General features: G+C 39.5%; 1 protein-coding gene across 2 annotated transcripts in view; it reads right to left on the reverse strand.

Moving 5' to 3' along the window:
* Positions 1-17,578, reverse strand: part of LOC121872719 (maestro heat-like repeat-containing protein family member 1) — a 225,743-nt gene that overhangs the window by 124,517 nt on the left and 83,648 nt on the right. For both annotated transcript variants that reach the window (XM_042375729.1, XM_042375730.1), the window contains exons 8-10: positions 12,701-12,853; positions 9,104-9,288; positions 2,613-2,756 (exon numbers count right to left, since the gene is read on the reverse strand). In XM_042375729.1, the coding sequence (XP_042231663.1) occupies positions 2,613-2,756; positions 9,104-9,288; positions 12,701-12,853 (482 nt within the window). The remainder of the gene's footprint in view (positions 1-2,612; positions 2,757-9,103; positions 9,289-12,700; positions 12,854-17,578) is intronic.

The raw sequence follows: 17,578 nt of genomic DNA on the forward strand, positions 1-17,578 counted from the left end.
ATGATGTTGTATGTCTTGCCACATCCCACTCCTAAATACAGGGTCCGTGACTCCTCTACTCTACTCACCCATTTAAATTGAGGATTGAGCTGCCATAGAAGACAAACCTGCACATGCTTGGCAAAAACCACTGCAACTTCTTGAGTGGCAGCAATTGAGCTGCCATCATTAGCTCTGAGAACTGGGAGGGGGGATTAGGTGAAAATTTGCCTGCTATTTTCTGCACTCATTTCCATACCTGGGATAAGGGAGTTTTTACATTTAGAGAGGCGACAGAAGAAGAAAAAGACTGGCGATGGGCATTCTTTAAAACTTGATGAGCTTGGGCTCTGTCCCGTTTGTATTCCACATGATAAAACTGTGTTCTATGACGCCGGTAGCAAACATTAGCTCTGCACCGCTCAATAACGGCTTGCCTGCACTCCTCCGACCACCGAGGAACAGGTCAGCAAGCTACACGACCAGAGGTCCGAGGAATGGAGCAAGGTCAGCCTATTGGAAGAGGCTGGTTAAATATTCAACCTCTTCATCTACAGAGGGAAATTCTTCAATACTCCTGTCTACCTTTGCTAGTTCCTTGAACAAGTCCCAGTCCACCTTGTCTAACTGCCAATGAGGAACTGTGGTGTCGGGGGGACTTCCGGGGAGGAAAGTAGGATAGGGTAGTGGTCACTTCCTCTGAGGTAGTCTGTTACTCTCAACTCAAAGTCCAGTAGACAGCCAGCTGAACACAGTGAGAGATCTAAGGCTGTAGTTGTGTTGGTCTGGACATGATAGTGGGTGATATCACCAGTATTTAATATACCCAGGTCCATTTCTTCAATTATCTAAGCTATCAAGTCACCCCTTGGATTAACTATTGTATCACCCCAGAGGGTATTCCTTCCATTAAAATCACCGAGGATGAGATAAGGAGAAGGAAGTTGATGAATTAATGAAGCCAAATCTTCCCTGGCAATTGGTGCACTGGGTGGGAGGTGAATGGAGCATAAAGTATTGTATAGGTACGTTGGAGGCGAATCTTGCAAGCTGTCACTGGCAATGGGAACGTGATGGATAATGGGCTATAGAGTACACCACACTTGTCCGAGACAAGGATGGCCATGCCCCCATGATGCGTCTGTTCTGGATTATAAGGAAAATAAAAAACTGAATAACCTCTGAGAGGGGGATGATCATAGGCACCAAACATTGTCTCCTGGAGACAAATGCATTGAGGGGAGATTTTGCTCAGGAGCAGCTGGAACTCTTCCCAGTTGGCTCTTAAGCCTCGACAATTCCATTGGACTATGGTAGCCAGGATTATTGGGGATCTAGGTAGGGGTAGGTGTGTGGCCCCTAACAGGCATTTAGGCTTAGGCTTAGTTTGTGTGCTGGAGCCTGGAGGATGCACCAGGAGTGTAACATGACGTGCATCTCTTACAGTCCCCTTGCTGAGGGGGGACGGCTTGTGTGGGGCTGGGCTTTTCTGTCCTCACCCAGGGTTGAAAGATGTGTCTCTGGCTTTGTGGCCACAGATAACCCAGATGTAGACCCATCTGGTGGACACACACGACAGGATTTAGGAAGTGTTACAACTTGAGGATATACGAACTGTCACTTTTTGTAATCTCTTTTTGTAGTAGGGGTATTTTGTTTTATTCTCAGATCTTGACTTTGTACAAGTAGTGTTGTGAGGGCAAGTGAATTCTTTAGAAGAACTGATGCTTTCGAGAAACAGAAGACCAACTGTTATTCTTATTAGGAATTAATCAAAATTCTGAATATCACAAAAGATAAATTCATTTGTTCATCACTATTATCACCGTTTTAAGGCCCTTTTTCATGCTTGTGTTGGTTAGCCATGATTACCTGATATCATGGTATCCCAGTTACCACCAGGCAATACTGAAGGAAATTTTACAGCTGGATGCCCTTACTACTACCAAATCACTTCTACAAAGTGGGAACTGGGCATTATAAGTAGGACTTCTGGGCACCCGAGTTAATTAAAGGTAAAATTTTGATCCAGCTACTGTCACCTTCACATCAAACAGAGGAAGTACAGAGCAAAAAAAGATCTTCTGATTTGTCCTGGGAAGATATTGGAAGCATACTGTGTTGTCTAATGGTAGACCCTGCTGTCATATGGCATCACAAAAATTGTGACCAAGTCCCAGGTTGCTGATCTGACTTTCTGCCTCATTTACACACAGTTGCAGGGTCTCAATTGTTTCTCTTACTTTGATAACACAACACAACATACATATATCATTTCTCACTATTGATCTTTTTATTTATGGTCCTTTTATTATTATTATTATTATTATTATTATTCTTATTATTATTATTATTATTATTATTATTATTTGCCCAGGCCATGATGAGGTCACTGACCCATGCTGGTGGGATATATATATATATATATATATATATATATATATATATATATATATATATATATATATATAAAAAAAGTAGTACCAGTTTTACTAACTGCATATACTGTACTGTAAATATAACAAAGTTACAAGATTGTTTCCCTCTAATTACTACAACTACTGTACTGTAATACTTATATGAAAAAAAAATTACCAGACATATTAAATCACAAGAAAAATCATAATACCTACCTAATGAGAACACTAAGCTGGGCACAGCACTTGGTGAGGTACGAGTTCATATTATCTGTATGACTTAAGCATGGCAGAGTAGCTGTTAATGCTGCCTGTAAGATAATAGTTCTCTCTTCCACATTTAACTCGGGTTCCAGAGCTCTATGACACAGTTAAGGATATTACACATTTTTAAACAGAGATAACACACAGTAATTTTAAATAAGCAATATTATTTTGTTTCCTAGAGATTTTAGGTCAGGTTATCGAACATGTGGAAAGAGTGGTGGAGAAAATGTTAAAGGAGAGAATGGACATTAGTGAATAGCAGTTGGGGTTCATGTCAGGCAAGGGAACCCCTGAGGTAATATTTATGGCCTAGTAATTGCAAGAGAAATATCTAAGGAACGAAAGAAAGCTGTACTGTACAGCAAATACCCCCAATAATGAACTTCTCAATCCTGAATATTACCAATAAAAAGCATCTCTTTTGTCATCTATAACTGTAGATTCAGCCAGTAAGATCCAGTACAGTATTTGGAACATTTTCCACTATTTACCACATGGTCAGTTGGTACACGTTGGACCTTGCTCGACTCAATGTGGCAACTGGCACTGTGTACAGGATGATACCAAACAACACACTTCGCTTACGTAAGTGTTAAAGTGTTACACGGACAAGTAATTCCTCTAAGCACATTTTATTAAAACTACTGAACAGTAATATTTCTGTTAGCTAGAATCCCTCAATCCCGGAACTCTTCAATAGCCGGAATTGAAATTTGCTCAGAATTTTTCAGGAAATTTTTCTGAATTCCGGGTGTGGGAAGAAATTCTAAGGTTGAAAATCAGGTGCATTTTCTGAAAATTCCCAGAAAAATTCTGGAAAACCTTCACACATTTTTATTTCTGGGTCTAGGAATAAATTTTCAGGGCATTCCGAAAGATTTCATCAAGTACAAACCCATCCCCACATGCCAGGTGCATGGGTGGCCCAGCCGCTTGGATCACTTACTTCATATTCTGCTGCTATTGTAGAAGGTTGTTCCCTCGCTAGCTGCTGTTTTTGTGTACAATTTATGTTGTGCAGTGCTGTACATTATTGTACCAGAACAAAATCAGCCAAGAATTCAGTGTTAAGAACGTAAAAAGTGATTACAGTTACGTATACTATACTGGACATTCAATAAGTGGGAAACACTGGAGCACCTTACCATTCGTCTTTATTCAAGACATCTTCAGGTCATGAGACCCACTAATCCCCCACCCCGACAATGGGTGACCTGATATTGCATCAGGTCAGTAACATGACCCACTAATCTCCCACCCAACTTCCATCGCAAGTGTTAAGACATGATTACAGTTAAGCACTGCAGTCAGCTGAGTGAACAGTGTCTGCTGGTTAGTACAATATATACAGTATAGTACAGGAAGTCCCCGACTTCGAACACCCGCCGGTACAAACGGGGTTGAACTTGAAATTTACAGCATTTTATTTACCTGATGACTTAAAGTTTTTACTTTCATTGACTGTATTTTGTCATTCTATTTCTTCTTTTGTCTTAAATTGAGTAATTTTAGATGTATATAAGGACTTAGGCGATAATATAGTAGGATTTTAAACATTGTTCTGTAAGTATGGTATGCACATAGCATGTGTTCCAACTTATGTACAAATCCGACTTAAGAACGTCCTCAGGAACGGAACCCATTTGTAACCCAGGGACTACCTGTAGTACAGTACAGTACAGGGTGGTATACAGAATTTTGTTTACAGTGTGAACAATAATGTACTTGTACAGTGGTGTTTGTGTAAATAAATACAGCTCCTGCAAGTTGCATCGTTTACTCGTGGAAATTTTCCTGTGAAGCATGGAAAATACCACTTGTCTTTACTGTAACACACAGCTCCAGTCACGCCTGTATCATATAAATCTTTTGTTTTTTTAAAATACAGTATACTGTACTGTATTTTAGGGCATATAAGACACACTTTTTTGTCTGAAAATGGCAAAAAAAAAATCAGCCTGCATCCTATGAGCGAAGTTGCGGTCTGCCATAAGCCAATGAATTCCCCAGTTGCTGTCTCCAGTCGGTTAAATTCTACCTAACCCAACTCCAGAATTAAAAAAATATGTTATTACTTACTAAAACATATTACTCTGTATTATTATTATTAATTAAATTTTGGAGGGGTAAATATAAAAGCTCGATTTATAACTACTGTACTGATGATAACCTGAGTTGATTAACATACGTATGGCAGACACCCAACTCTTCAGAGGTAGCTAACCAATAACCATTTCTGAACGCTTTCAATGCTATACATGCAACATTTATTTTTAAATCTACAAATACCTGACACATATGAAAATTTACATATAACTTTCTTTTCACAGTTGCGTCTGTTAATATCGATGGCAGCATTGTAGCCAGGTTAGACTCGTCACTATAACCAGCAGGCTACTGGTGTTATGGTTCTTTTTTATCTTGCATTTTCAGGTAGATATACATAACTTTCTTCATTTATTTTTACTCAGTTACATGCACACACCATCCTACATACATATCGTGAAAAGTAAAAGGGAATATAAATTTCTTTGCACACAAGTTAGCTGTCACACTGGGGGAGTGGGAGGAGGTGGGACGTGTGGGGGGGAGCATTTATAGGGAATCAGCAAAGGTGGCATAACACCATCTGTGAGGGAATTACTACACCATGTCAGGTCCCTCATAACACCATCTGTGAGGGAATTACTACACCATGTCAGGTCCCTCACAACACCATGTGAGGGAATTACTACACCACGTGAGGTCCCTCATAACACCATCTGTGAGGGAATTACTACACCACGTGAGGTCCCTCCTAACACCATCTGGGAGGGAGTTACTACACTACGTGTTTGCTGTTCAACACCTACATTAATCTGTATGTTCACTGTATATTTCTTTACCTTTCTCTAATGAAGGCTTTTGTTAAACCACCAATCTATGTAATTAGTCATTTATGTCCAATGTATATTTTCAGCCTTCAGGCTGCAGAACTTTTTCAATAAACAGTTAATTATTATTATTATTATTATTATTATTATTATTATTATTATTATTATTATTATTATTACACACACAGATTTACATTTCTTCATTTATTTTTATTCATTTACATGCACACACCATACTAAAAGAAGCGTAAAAGAAATAAATGACCTAAGTGCAAACCTGTACTGTACTAAATGATTACGGGACTAAAATTTTTATGTCTAGCGCAAATTATAGCATGCTTATATTCAAATTAATCACTATCTTACACGTATCCCAGCAATGTAAATTATATTCTCCCAGGTCATTTCACTGGCATTTTATAAGAGAAAAGCTTAGTCACTCTTAAGGACTGATAAATAAACACACAAGAGACTTTTGGCTCCAACTGTCAAACATATCACCTCACCTCCCCCTCCCTCCCTCTCCCCCCATCTGCCCAGCCAAGGTTTTAGGCTTACAGTTTTTATCTCATATAATATCACAGACTAAAGTTAGAATATAATTTGCATTGCTGGAATCCTTGCAAGACAGCGAATAATTTGAATATAAACATCATATATTTTGCACGAGATACAAATTAATCACCTGTATCACATTACAGTAGTGATTTAAGAGTTCTAGTGTACATGTACGTATATATAGTGATTGAAGGGCGATTTAGAGGAATTTTAGGAGTGTTTCTGACTTTATGCTTTTTTGGCTTTACTTTGTATCTACTTTTCTGTGAGCTGGAACCAATTACCCAATATCCCATTGAAATAATGGATTCGGTTAACAAAATTTTCGGTTAACGAACGACTCTGTTGAATGAATTGTGCTCGTTAACCTAGGGACCACAGTATTTTGATGTTTAGATTCGAAATAGGCTATACAGTGGGGTATGCTATAACAAACGTAATTGGTTCCAGAATCTCGTTCGTTATAGCATTCGTTCGTTATAGGATTAATCCGTTCCAGGCCCCCAAATACAACCGCTTAACACTGAAAAAATTCTGTGGAAAATGTAAAAAATACGGTACTTTATCTTACCTTAGTGTTATTCAGCATGCAGGTACCCCTAAACATTGGCACATCACTATCACTTCCACTGGGAGTCTTGGCTTTAAGGTCCTCAAACAAGTGCTTAGCCTTCTCACAAATTATAGCTTCACTAATGTTACCACCTGCCATTTCTTTCTCCTTTATCCACACTAAGAGTAAATTTTCCATCTCTTCAATCACATTACACCTTGCTTTGCTAAGTCTAAAGATTCCCTTAGCCACTTGCACAGTTTTTAACTCCTCTTTATTCTTCAAAATCGTACATATAGTCGATTTAGCCATCCCATATTCATCACTAAGTTTCGCAATGCTTCTTCCATTCTCACGTTTCTTTATAATTTCTTTCTTAGTTTCAAGGGTTATTAGCTTTCTCACTCGCTTTGGACGACTCATTGTTACAATTGTATACTTGTATAACAAAATAGTTATACAAATAACGCGAATTTCCACATCAAAAGACGAAATTTCAACAATAACAGTGGTGCACTGGCTACACAATGAGACAAAGATGGCGCCTGACGCTCTTGTTGTGGGTCGCGGTACAACAATATTCATGCGCCAGGCGAAATAGTCCGGTATTCATCCGCGTTCGTTGTAGGAGTTGCGTTCGTTATAGCATTCTCAATTTTATAGGTAAAACCGTTCGTTATAGGAATATTAGTAGTAGGATCCATTCGTTATAGCATACCCCACTGTATAGGGTAAATTTTAAGTTTTGGTCATCCTGTACTTAGACATGAAAACTGTGTTTTTTGCTGATGGTTTGCGATGTGTTATGAACGATTTAGACCTTCATTTCTATCGGAAATCATTAGTTTTGAGTTGCTACCCCCCCCCCTTACCAATGTATGTTAAGCTAACCTTATAACTCATCATACCCTAACCTAACCTAACATATGATCTATATTTTCTTATGCGAATGAAAAATGGTTTGCGACAGAAATCCTGTAGAGATAATGTCTCTTATTGTTTAAAGTACTTAATCCCATAGTTAGATCACAGAGCTTTTCGCAGTCTCGTGACTTATTAGCATCTTTAACCCTTATTTTTTACACTTTTTGGCCCAATTTATTAAAAAAATATATCATTACCATAGTGAATTTTGTTTTTGTTTTTTCCGACTTAATGTGTTGCTCAATCATGCTCAGTGATAGTTCCTCTTGTGCAGGGCAGCTTGATGTGATGCATTAAAGCATAATAAGATTAGTGATGGACCAGCAAACAGTGGTAGAGACTTGAACTTCCTATGCTAGACATTCTCTACCATCCTCAACACAGGTAAATAAGTCTCAATTTATGCTTTACATTGCTTATTTAAGGCTTATTATGCTTGCTTTATATGTCTGCTTTATTTTCTTGCTTGACAGTGTGTACAACAATGATATATCAAGGGTAGATGGTTGCTTTTGGAGAGAAGCTGATCACTAACTCCTTGAATTTATGTTCTTATGGGATTAATTGGTTCAATAACCGTTGGTTCACTAACCAATGACTTTTCCCAGTCCCTATGTGTCGGCTATTGGCGTACACCTGTAATTCCAAGATTCGGCCTTAAGTTTGTGAGTTTATCCACCTTACATTCTATGCAGTGCTTTTCACCTACACAGAGGGCGAGTCAGCAGTTCAGTCCACAACCACACACACATTGTAATGTAATAAATTGCTTTTTATAGGTTGGCTTGGCAAATTAACATTAGTCACGCACGGATCATTTTTATCATCTATTAAGTTTTTAATTTTTAATCACACTATTTTATTGAGTTATTTGGTTGATATACTGTAAGTTAAATAAAAAACGTGGCAACTTTACAGAGGGTGGCAGGCCGCACAGACTGTGATTGTGAAAAATGTATTTCGCTTATACCTGTACATAAATATTTATGGCACTTGATGCAGCTACTGAATTTTTGTATTTTAAAATATACAAGCATGAAGACAGTATTTACTTGAATTTATTATAAATACCAAGAGTTAAGAGGTGTATCAAGTGCAATAAATATTTGTAAGCAGGGTACATGTCGCCATTTGTAAATAGGCACACGCAACCCAGTCACACAGCCATGACGTTAACACCACCACTCCACACCCCTGACAGAGAGATGTTTATTGACTTATATGCCTGATAGGTATTATAGTTAGCCATTAAGCGAGTAGGAATAGAATGATAGAGGTGGCAATACACAATGCTCATATACTGTATATAGTTGTGTTAGAAGCTAGTTATCTCAATTTTCACTCCTGGGGGAACCTCAACCATACTTATGGCTTAACCATGCAAGTGAACTGCCCCTCAATCACAGTAAAATGATTGTTTACTGAAATATATTTCATAAATCATAGTTTTCAAAACAAATTCACTAGAAAATTATTTATATTTTAAATGTTACTAAGAAAATTCACTGTAGTCATGGTAAAAAAAAGGATACACAAGATCTCTCAGTGCCTGAAGAACACTAGCCAGAACAGGGTGAGGGATGTTATCCATCTTTGCAGTGTTGACTAGGTGAGTAATGAGCAATGGGCGCTGACGTAGCTTAAAGTCTGGGAGTCGGATAAGGGCCCTGGCAATATTACTTGTTGCTTGAAGGACAGCCTCATTTACAGTAACACTCTGTGAATATTTATATAAATTATTAAACATTAAGGCTTCATTTTTCTGGCAAGACAACTGAAACTTATTGTCAAAAGCTCTACTTGACCTGTACTCTCTAGTCTAGAGTAATTTCAAACTAAACTGAAACTGTGATTTTAATTACATTTCCTTGGCACATACTCCACTGGCTAAGAATGCCTTAAGTATATGATAAACCTTGAACTATAATTCTAAAACTTACTAACTAAATTATTTTATATAACAAAAACTTGTGGGTAGACTATATTAAACCAATGCATTTCTTGGAAAGTTACTGTACTTGTAACCCTCCTCCTTTCTCTTGCCTATTTAAGGGTAGAATTAGCTCTCATGAAGCTGCTGATCTAATTTGAGAAATTACTGTATGTAAAATATCCAATGGTTTGGTGCACATGGCATAGCTAAAATTTTTGTAACAATGCTGTAATCTATGCATCAATTTTAACAAACAGGCACCAATTTGTGTATTTCCAAAATTGTAGCCACATAGTATGTTGAGCATGGATCTGAATATACTGTATTTCCACTCCTGCAGAATGAATTTGATAATTCAAAATCATTAACATGAGTTTCTGGATGAAAACAATGTATCCACTATTTGTTTACTAATGCTCATGGATAATTAAAAAAAACACATAATAAGGATGTGAACGTAATTTACCATGTGCATCCATTTTTCAGGAAAGGTAGTGGATGTTTTTTAACCAAATCACTGGTATAGCTAAAGTAAGCAACATATACTGTTTCTACCCTTGGAAATATTATAACCAAGTACTGTACTGTACTGTACTGTACTGTACTGTACTGTACTGTACTGTATAGTTTAAGTTTTAGAAAGGTGAAGCTGTATGTAAGAGTATAATAAGTTACACTTGTATTTTGGGGGTAGAAATTTTAATCAAATACTATAAAGAGACAAGTTAATACACTAATGCACCTTAATTGGTTACTGCTAAAAAATTAGTAAATAACCCTATCTTCTCATGGTGACCTCATTAGTACACCCTGAGAGAGTGCTACCTAGGTGTAGATTATTTCTAATTTACCACTTCGTGTAGGTTATGTATCTAAGCTACTGTGCCGAGTAGCATTTATATATGTAATTACGTGGCAACACTGCACGTGTTATGTGGCAACATTGCCCCAAGGCTGCCATATGGCAAGGCAGTCTCAGTCTGACTCTGTGGGCCGTGCATGGCACACGCTAGTCACCACTTGTATTTCTCCTATCAGTTAATAAATGGACTTCAGTGTTACCCGGTGTTTCCCTACCCATCACTGCCTTCTTCAGGGAACACTTGGAACCTTCATTTTTGGGCTTGGGTTGGCGGCAGCACTTGTCGTAGTGTCCATAGCGACCGCAGGCCTGACACTTGTTGCCTCATGCAGGGCACCTGTCTGTGTTAGACCAGTGGCCCTTACGGTCACATCCACGACACAGTGCGTCGGCGGCTGGGCATGTCTTGGGGCTGTGCTGCTTTCCACAGCTGCCACAGGAAGCACTAGGCGGAGGCGTGGAAGAACGTGCGGCAGCCTTCACGTTGTTGGCCGCCTTCTTACCCTTCTTGTACTGTGAGATAGCTCTCACAGCAAGTGGGGCCCGTTAGGCAGAGGTGGCGGACATGGTGGCCTCGTATGACCAACATTCAGTCACTACCACCTGGAGTGTGGAGGAAGCGTCCAGGGGAATGAGTTGCTGCACCAACTCTTCGTGCCTGACACCTGTCAAGATCCCGTGCTTGATCCAGGCTTCCTCACATTCCCGGCTGTGCGCCTTGCAGACGTCGATCTCCTCCGACAAACTCTTCAAACGTACAAAAAAGTCGTCAAAGGATTCATTCTCCGCCTGCTTGCAGCTGGTGAAGGCGCGGCGACGCAAAGCCTCATTATTCCGACCTTTAACGTGCTCCTGCAAAAGGTCGAGCACATTCGTCACTGAAGACGTAGAATCGGGAGGCACTTGCAACGTGTGCTCCAAAACTCTCTGGGTCTCCAGCAACAAACACATCCGCAGTTGGATGAGCTGTTTGTTTGGAGGCATGCTGTCAAGGTCCACCATCGTGGAGTAATCTGTCCACCACCGCCTCCACTCACGAAAAAGCTGAAACGTGACGTCTGGTGAGAGGGCGGGTGGGGGTTGAACAGATGCCTCGGGAGCTGTTGGAGTAGCAAGAGTACCTGGAGGACGCTGGTGTAGTGGGGGAGGGAGGGTACTGGCGCCTTGGTGCATGATACCTGCGAGTGAGGGAGGGTGGGTTAGCGCCAGGGTCGCCAATAGTGCATCAAAACGCGACTTTTCCTCCTCTCTTCGTGTCTCCTCCCTCTGAAGTTCCATCTCTCTGCGTCTCTCGTCCCTGTCATCCATCCACCTCAGAATTGTGGCAATGTCCGTCGCTGGAGGTGGAGGATGAGAATCTGCGCCCGGTGGAGGGGAAGGTGGTGGGGAGTCGTGTCTCCCATCTTGACGTTGTCCCTTCTTACCGCCCATCTTAGTATGCTTGAACTGCGCTGTTTAGTATATAAAGTGACGCCTCATCAGCTCGAACCACATATATTTGACATAAACAGCGCAGAAATAACGCATAGAGTCCACTATTCTGTCCGTGAGTGCGTGCGTGTGTGTGTCTCAGAGACCAGATCGTGGTGGCCTTGGTGGCTGGAGCCGCTGCGGAGGCGAGAACGTTAGTGTCTCCCCGGATGTCACACGAGAAGGGTGTACGCCTGCGTGCTCCGTGGGTACCACAAAAAAGAGGCCAATGCTCAACTCTCAGCTCTAGACACACTAATACACTGACACTAACACTGCCACCGTCACTAAAACGCACTGTGACGGCACAACACTGCACGTCACGGCGAAACACAACGCAACACAACACACTAGTCGACGCACACATCGCCGGCTAACTGTCCATTGTTCACACACTTGTAAGTCCACAGATCCTACTCACTGCGCCATGAAGGTTCCAAGTGTTCCCTGAAGAAGGCAGTGATGGGTAGGGAAACACCGGGTAACACTGAAGTCCATTTATTAAAGGATAGGAGAAATACAAGTGGTGACTAGCGTGTGCCATGCACGGCCCACAGAGTCAGACTGAGACTGCCTTGCCATATGGCAGCCTCGGGGCAATGTTGCCACATAACACGTGCAGTGTTGCCACATAATTACATATATAAATGCTACTCAGCACAGTAGCTTAGATGCATAACCTACACTTCGATGGGTAATAGAAGCTACTGGCTTGTTTAATCCCCTCACTGTTCATAGAAAGTCTTGGTAATTTAGTGTTTAGTTATCATATACTGTATTTACCAAGCTGACATGTACAATGATTCTATTAACAATTATATATTAATAGTGTTACTAAGATCAAAATTATAAATGGTACTGTACCTTGTTACTGTTGATGATATTAAGAAGATGGAGCATGATGGGGCCATCTACTCGGTTACCAACTACATTAGGAGGAGCTAGAGTGGATATCTGGCCTAAACACAGCACCAAACTTGCCCGCACCCAGGATGACTCATCAGTTCGTGTGTCTTGCTGTTAAAAGGGAAACACATTTTCAATAAAGAGATTCTTTTTTATTTTACTCTCAATCAAATTTTGATAAATAATCTTCAAACTTTAATATTTTTCCTTACATCTTCTTGGAAACACAAATTGTATTCAAATGGTTCTCTATGTAAGCAGTCAGTGATTTGTGTCCAATTATGTAAGTTTGGGGGATATGAACCAGCAAGTAACTAGGGGGCAGTGAATGTAATTTTGTATTACTCTGCTGTACAGTCAGTGCCAGCTTAACATACATGATACAATCTTGAAAACTTCTTATATCTAGATGGTCCACCCCCTTGTAACATTCTTCAAGAATGAGGTGCTTCCCTGCCTGGAGCACTGTCTGGTCCTCGAGATATGCTAGGGACTGTCATGTGATTGAAAATGTCCAAAGGAGGACCATCAGGCTGGTGCCTGCACTCTGGCACCTCAGTTATCCAGAGAGATTAGAACACTTGCAACTGCCTAGCTTATACTACAGATGGGCAAGGGGTGACCTAATTGAGGTGTATAAACATCTCAAATGACAATACTCAGTCGTGTCCATACCTGGAACTGGTAGACACCCACCACACAAGGGGTCACAGCTCAAGGTTGAAGAATTCACAAGTCCAGAAAACTGTTAAGGGCAAATTTTTTCAGAGTGAGCATTGTGAACTCTTGGAACAACCTGCCAGAAAGTTTTGTGACGGCACCAAGTGTGAGCTCTTTCAAGACCAGACTTCACCAACACTGGCGCAGGTTCAGATACATTCAGGAGCCAGTATATGCCCAGTACTTGCTAACAGTGTGTAACAGAGACATGACCGACTGCCCTGGAGGCTAACGAATGGATCATTGGTGAAGAGGATAAAAGTAAGAGTAAATTATTAAGTAGACATTAATTTCCCAGAGAAAACTATGTCATCAATTGAAATACATCCCAGATTCCCTTAATTTTTTATATCACGAATTGCCTCTGATGATAGCAAATAGGGTCACATTGCTGGAAACCGTAACATAAATCGATTTAATGCACATCGGGAGCCTTTTAACATGAGTTTCAATGGGGTAAGTTCCTGGCCTGTCTGACACAGACATGTATCACAGAAAAAGCTATCCTACATGAATTAAATAAATACAAAAAATTGAATAACACGTACCACATGAATAATAACAAGCCTGCCGCTTAATAATGTCTAATTTCGTCTGCAGACAAGGTCTTCTCAAACCCTTGGCATTCCCAAAGGCATGAGATTCAGCAAGATGCTTGCTAGCCATTTCCAAGTTATTAATCACTTCAGTTTCCAAAACAGAGCGAATTCTGAACGATAGTATTTTCCTCTCACTAATAACGGCAAATATCACATCGCTCACAAGGTTACACAACAATAAGATTGGTTACACGAGTGAGGGCAGGTGTGATCACATTGGAACAAAGCGTGAAAATGAAATACGCAGGGTGCGCACAGCGGCCATCATGAATTTGTCATGTGATGGGAGAGATGTGCTTCCCACATCAGCAAGTTTATCTTCCTGATAGCTATCATCAACGTGGAATTTGCCTAATGTAAAGCGAGAGGGCATTAAAAACTAACTAACATTAATGCGGATTATCATAAATCTGATAATTGTATATCGTGGAATACCTGTAAATCTCAATGTTTCTCAATACAGTATTTAAAATCATTTCAACCATTTTCACATTTTTTTTAAACTGCAAAATTAAAAAAGGTTAGTTTGAAATGTTAAGTGGTTTAAGTGAAGTACAATACCATTTATGTGAGAAAAATGCTATAAAATTAATTCCTGCGATTGTAACACTAACTAATAACATCAAGCTTAACCCTTTAGCCACGATGTTTGACTGCAGTCTAATGAATTTCTATTCACACTGGTCAAATTGTTTGACTTTAGTCCATGGCTGCCAGGTTGAATAACTGGTACCATTATAAAATGTACAAGTATCCTCCCTTTAGCAATCAGGAAATCCTGAAAAACCAGTCTTAAAAATTAAGTGATTGGATCATTAAAAAGAGGTAAAACAAGGAATAATATCCTAAACGAGGAATAATATCCATGGAGATAGCACGTAAATTGTGTAGCCCAGCCTTGGACTTGCCACCCAATAGTGGGTGAGACTGAGCTGTGAGCTATGTTACGTGTCATGGGTTGCATTGGGTCTACTCATGCAACCTAACTCCAATGTTTGTTTTAAGGGAGATAAGACACCAGGTGAGCCGTGACTCCGTCATCACTATTTCAAAAGTGGTTATGTGAGCCAGTCTGTGGGGGGGAATTGAGACAGTGTTGTATTGTCCATCGTGTTCCACGCTCCAAAACCACATTTTTTGCCAGTACAGTGGTCCCTCGGTTAATGAGCACAATTCGTTCCAAAAGGTCGTTCGCTAACCGAAAATTTTGTTAACCGAATCCATTGTTTCAATGGGATATTGGGTAATTGGTTCCAGCTCACCGAAAAGTACATACAAAGTAAAAACAAAATGCAGTAAAGTACACTTACTTTGAGGTGTGTATGTAGAAGGCTCCTGGTTGATGATGATGATGGGAAGTAGAAGTGGGGGTGGAGGAGAAGGGAGAAGAGAAGGAAGTGGGGATGGAGGAGAAATCACTCCATGCTTGATGCCGTCATTTTACCATTAAAATTTTGAGTTCACTAGGTGTGATTCAAGATTATTTTCTTTAAATCAACACTGCACTGCACTATATATTGTCAATATGTTAAATAAATTTCAGAATGACCAATAATTGTACTGTAAAAACGTAAAAATACTCTGTGTTCAAGAGACCCACAAGCAAGATGCTTCCTCCACTGAACAGAGAGACAAACTGACGCCTTGGTGGGTGAGTGAAGTGGCTGATGGGCGCACCAAAAACTAGTTCCCTGTACTGCAATTATGTTAAATACCTGTAAGTGTTAAAATGACTAATAATTTTAATATAAGACTTGGAAAATTATTGAATAGTACAACCTTCTTGATATTTACTCCAATGGAAACGAATTTAAGCCCTAGAACCAATTACTGTATTGGCGGACTAATCTACCAGCCGATGAGCAAGCCAAAACATGTTGAAATGTTTTTGTAAGAATTTCGTTAATCAAATTTTTGTTCGTTAACCGAATTGATGATTCTTATGGAAGGTAATTCGTTAACTGAAATTTCGTTAACCGAGGGACCACTGTATGCCCTAAACCATGGATTAAGTCAAGACCACCTCCTCCCCTGCCTTAAGGGAACATGATACTACACAGAGTCCTTTACCATGACACCGTCCTGTGGACTGTCAGTGAAAAGTAACTGTGTGTGTGCCAACCCAAGGTTTGTTATTCCATAAGAATCTTCAACTCGATTAACGAAAAAAATTAGGTTAACGAAATCTTTACGAAATCGTGTCAACATGTTTTCGCCTGCTCACCAGCTGGAGTATTAGTCTGCCAATACAGTAATCGGTTTTAGGGCTTAAATTCGTTACCATTTGAGTAAATATCAAGAAGGTTGTACTATTCAATAATTTTCCAAGTCTTATATTAAAATTTTTAGTCATTTTAACAACTATTTAACATAATTGAAGTACAGTACAGTCTGCATTTACGCGGTTTTTGTTTACATGTTTGGTCATTTACGCGGCACATTGCCAGAATGAAATGTTTTAATTACGTGGTAAATTTCATCATTTACGCGGGTGAAGTATAATTTGTTTATTTACTGAAGAAATTTGTTTTTAGCTCATAAAATTCATAGAAATTACCCGGCCGGAATATAAGTTACATTGCTGGAATTCTTATAATATGGTGATTAATTTAAATATAAACATCCTAAAATTTGCATTAGACTTACAAATTTTAGATGTACAGTATTACCCCGCTTTACACAGTTTCACTTTCCGTGATTTCTCATTTACACGGTACCTTGCTAGAACCCTAGAACCGGACTTTCACTTGGACTTTCACTTTCCGCGGTGCATCTACTCATATACGCGGTGAAGTATAATTTTTTTTTTATTTAGCTCATAAAATTCATACAAATTACCCGGACAGAAAATAATTTACATTGCTGCAATTCTTACAATATGATGATCATTTTGAATATAATCATTATGGATTTTGCATTAGACATACAAATTTTAGATCGAATGTAAAAATTTGGTTAACACAAAGCAAATATTATATCCTTTGTGCAGAATATATGAAGTTTACATTCAAAATATTCCCTGACCTGCAAGGAATCCAGAAATGTCAATTATATTATCCTAACTTTAGTCTGAGTTATTATTTATTACTTAAGTTAAAATCTAGTGTTTTCACCCAATCATTTCTCAGAGAGGTAGGAGCTAGTGAGCTGGAAAGAGGGGGGAGGGGGATTTGAGTCCATTATTTGAATGGACATTAACCTGGCGACTGTATTTCTCTTAAATATTAATTGTGTGAGCATACCATCATAAAATTTAGATGTTATTTTTACTACAACATATTGTGTCGGAAAAGGTGGAGTTTGGGGGTCGGGCCAATCTCTATTGGAATTAATCCCATATGTTCTGTTGTTCACTTTACGCGGTTTTCACTTTCCGCGGTACCCTGTGGGTTCAATTGACCGCGGCGTAAATCGGGGTACTACTGTAATTTAAGAATTTTATTAGAAAGAGCAAAAATTTTATCTTTTGTGCAAAATATATGACGTTTATATTCAAAATTTTGGCAGTCTTGCAAGG

This window comes from Homarus americanus, unplaced genomic scaffold, assembly GCF_018991925.1.
Source record: "Homarus americanus isolate GMGI-L3 unplaced genomic scaffold, GMGI_Hamer_2.0 scaffold39155, whole genome shotgun sequence".
Taxonomy (NCBI): domain Eukaryota; kingdom Metazoa; phylum Arthropoda; class Malacostraca; order Decapoda; family Nephropidae; genus Homarus; species Homarus americanus.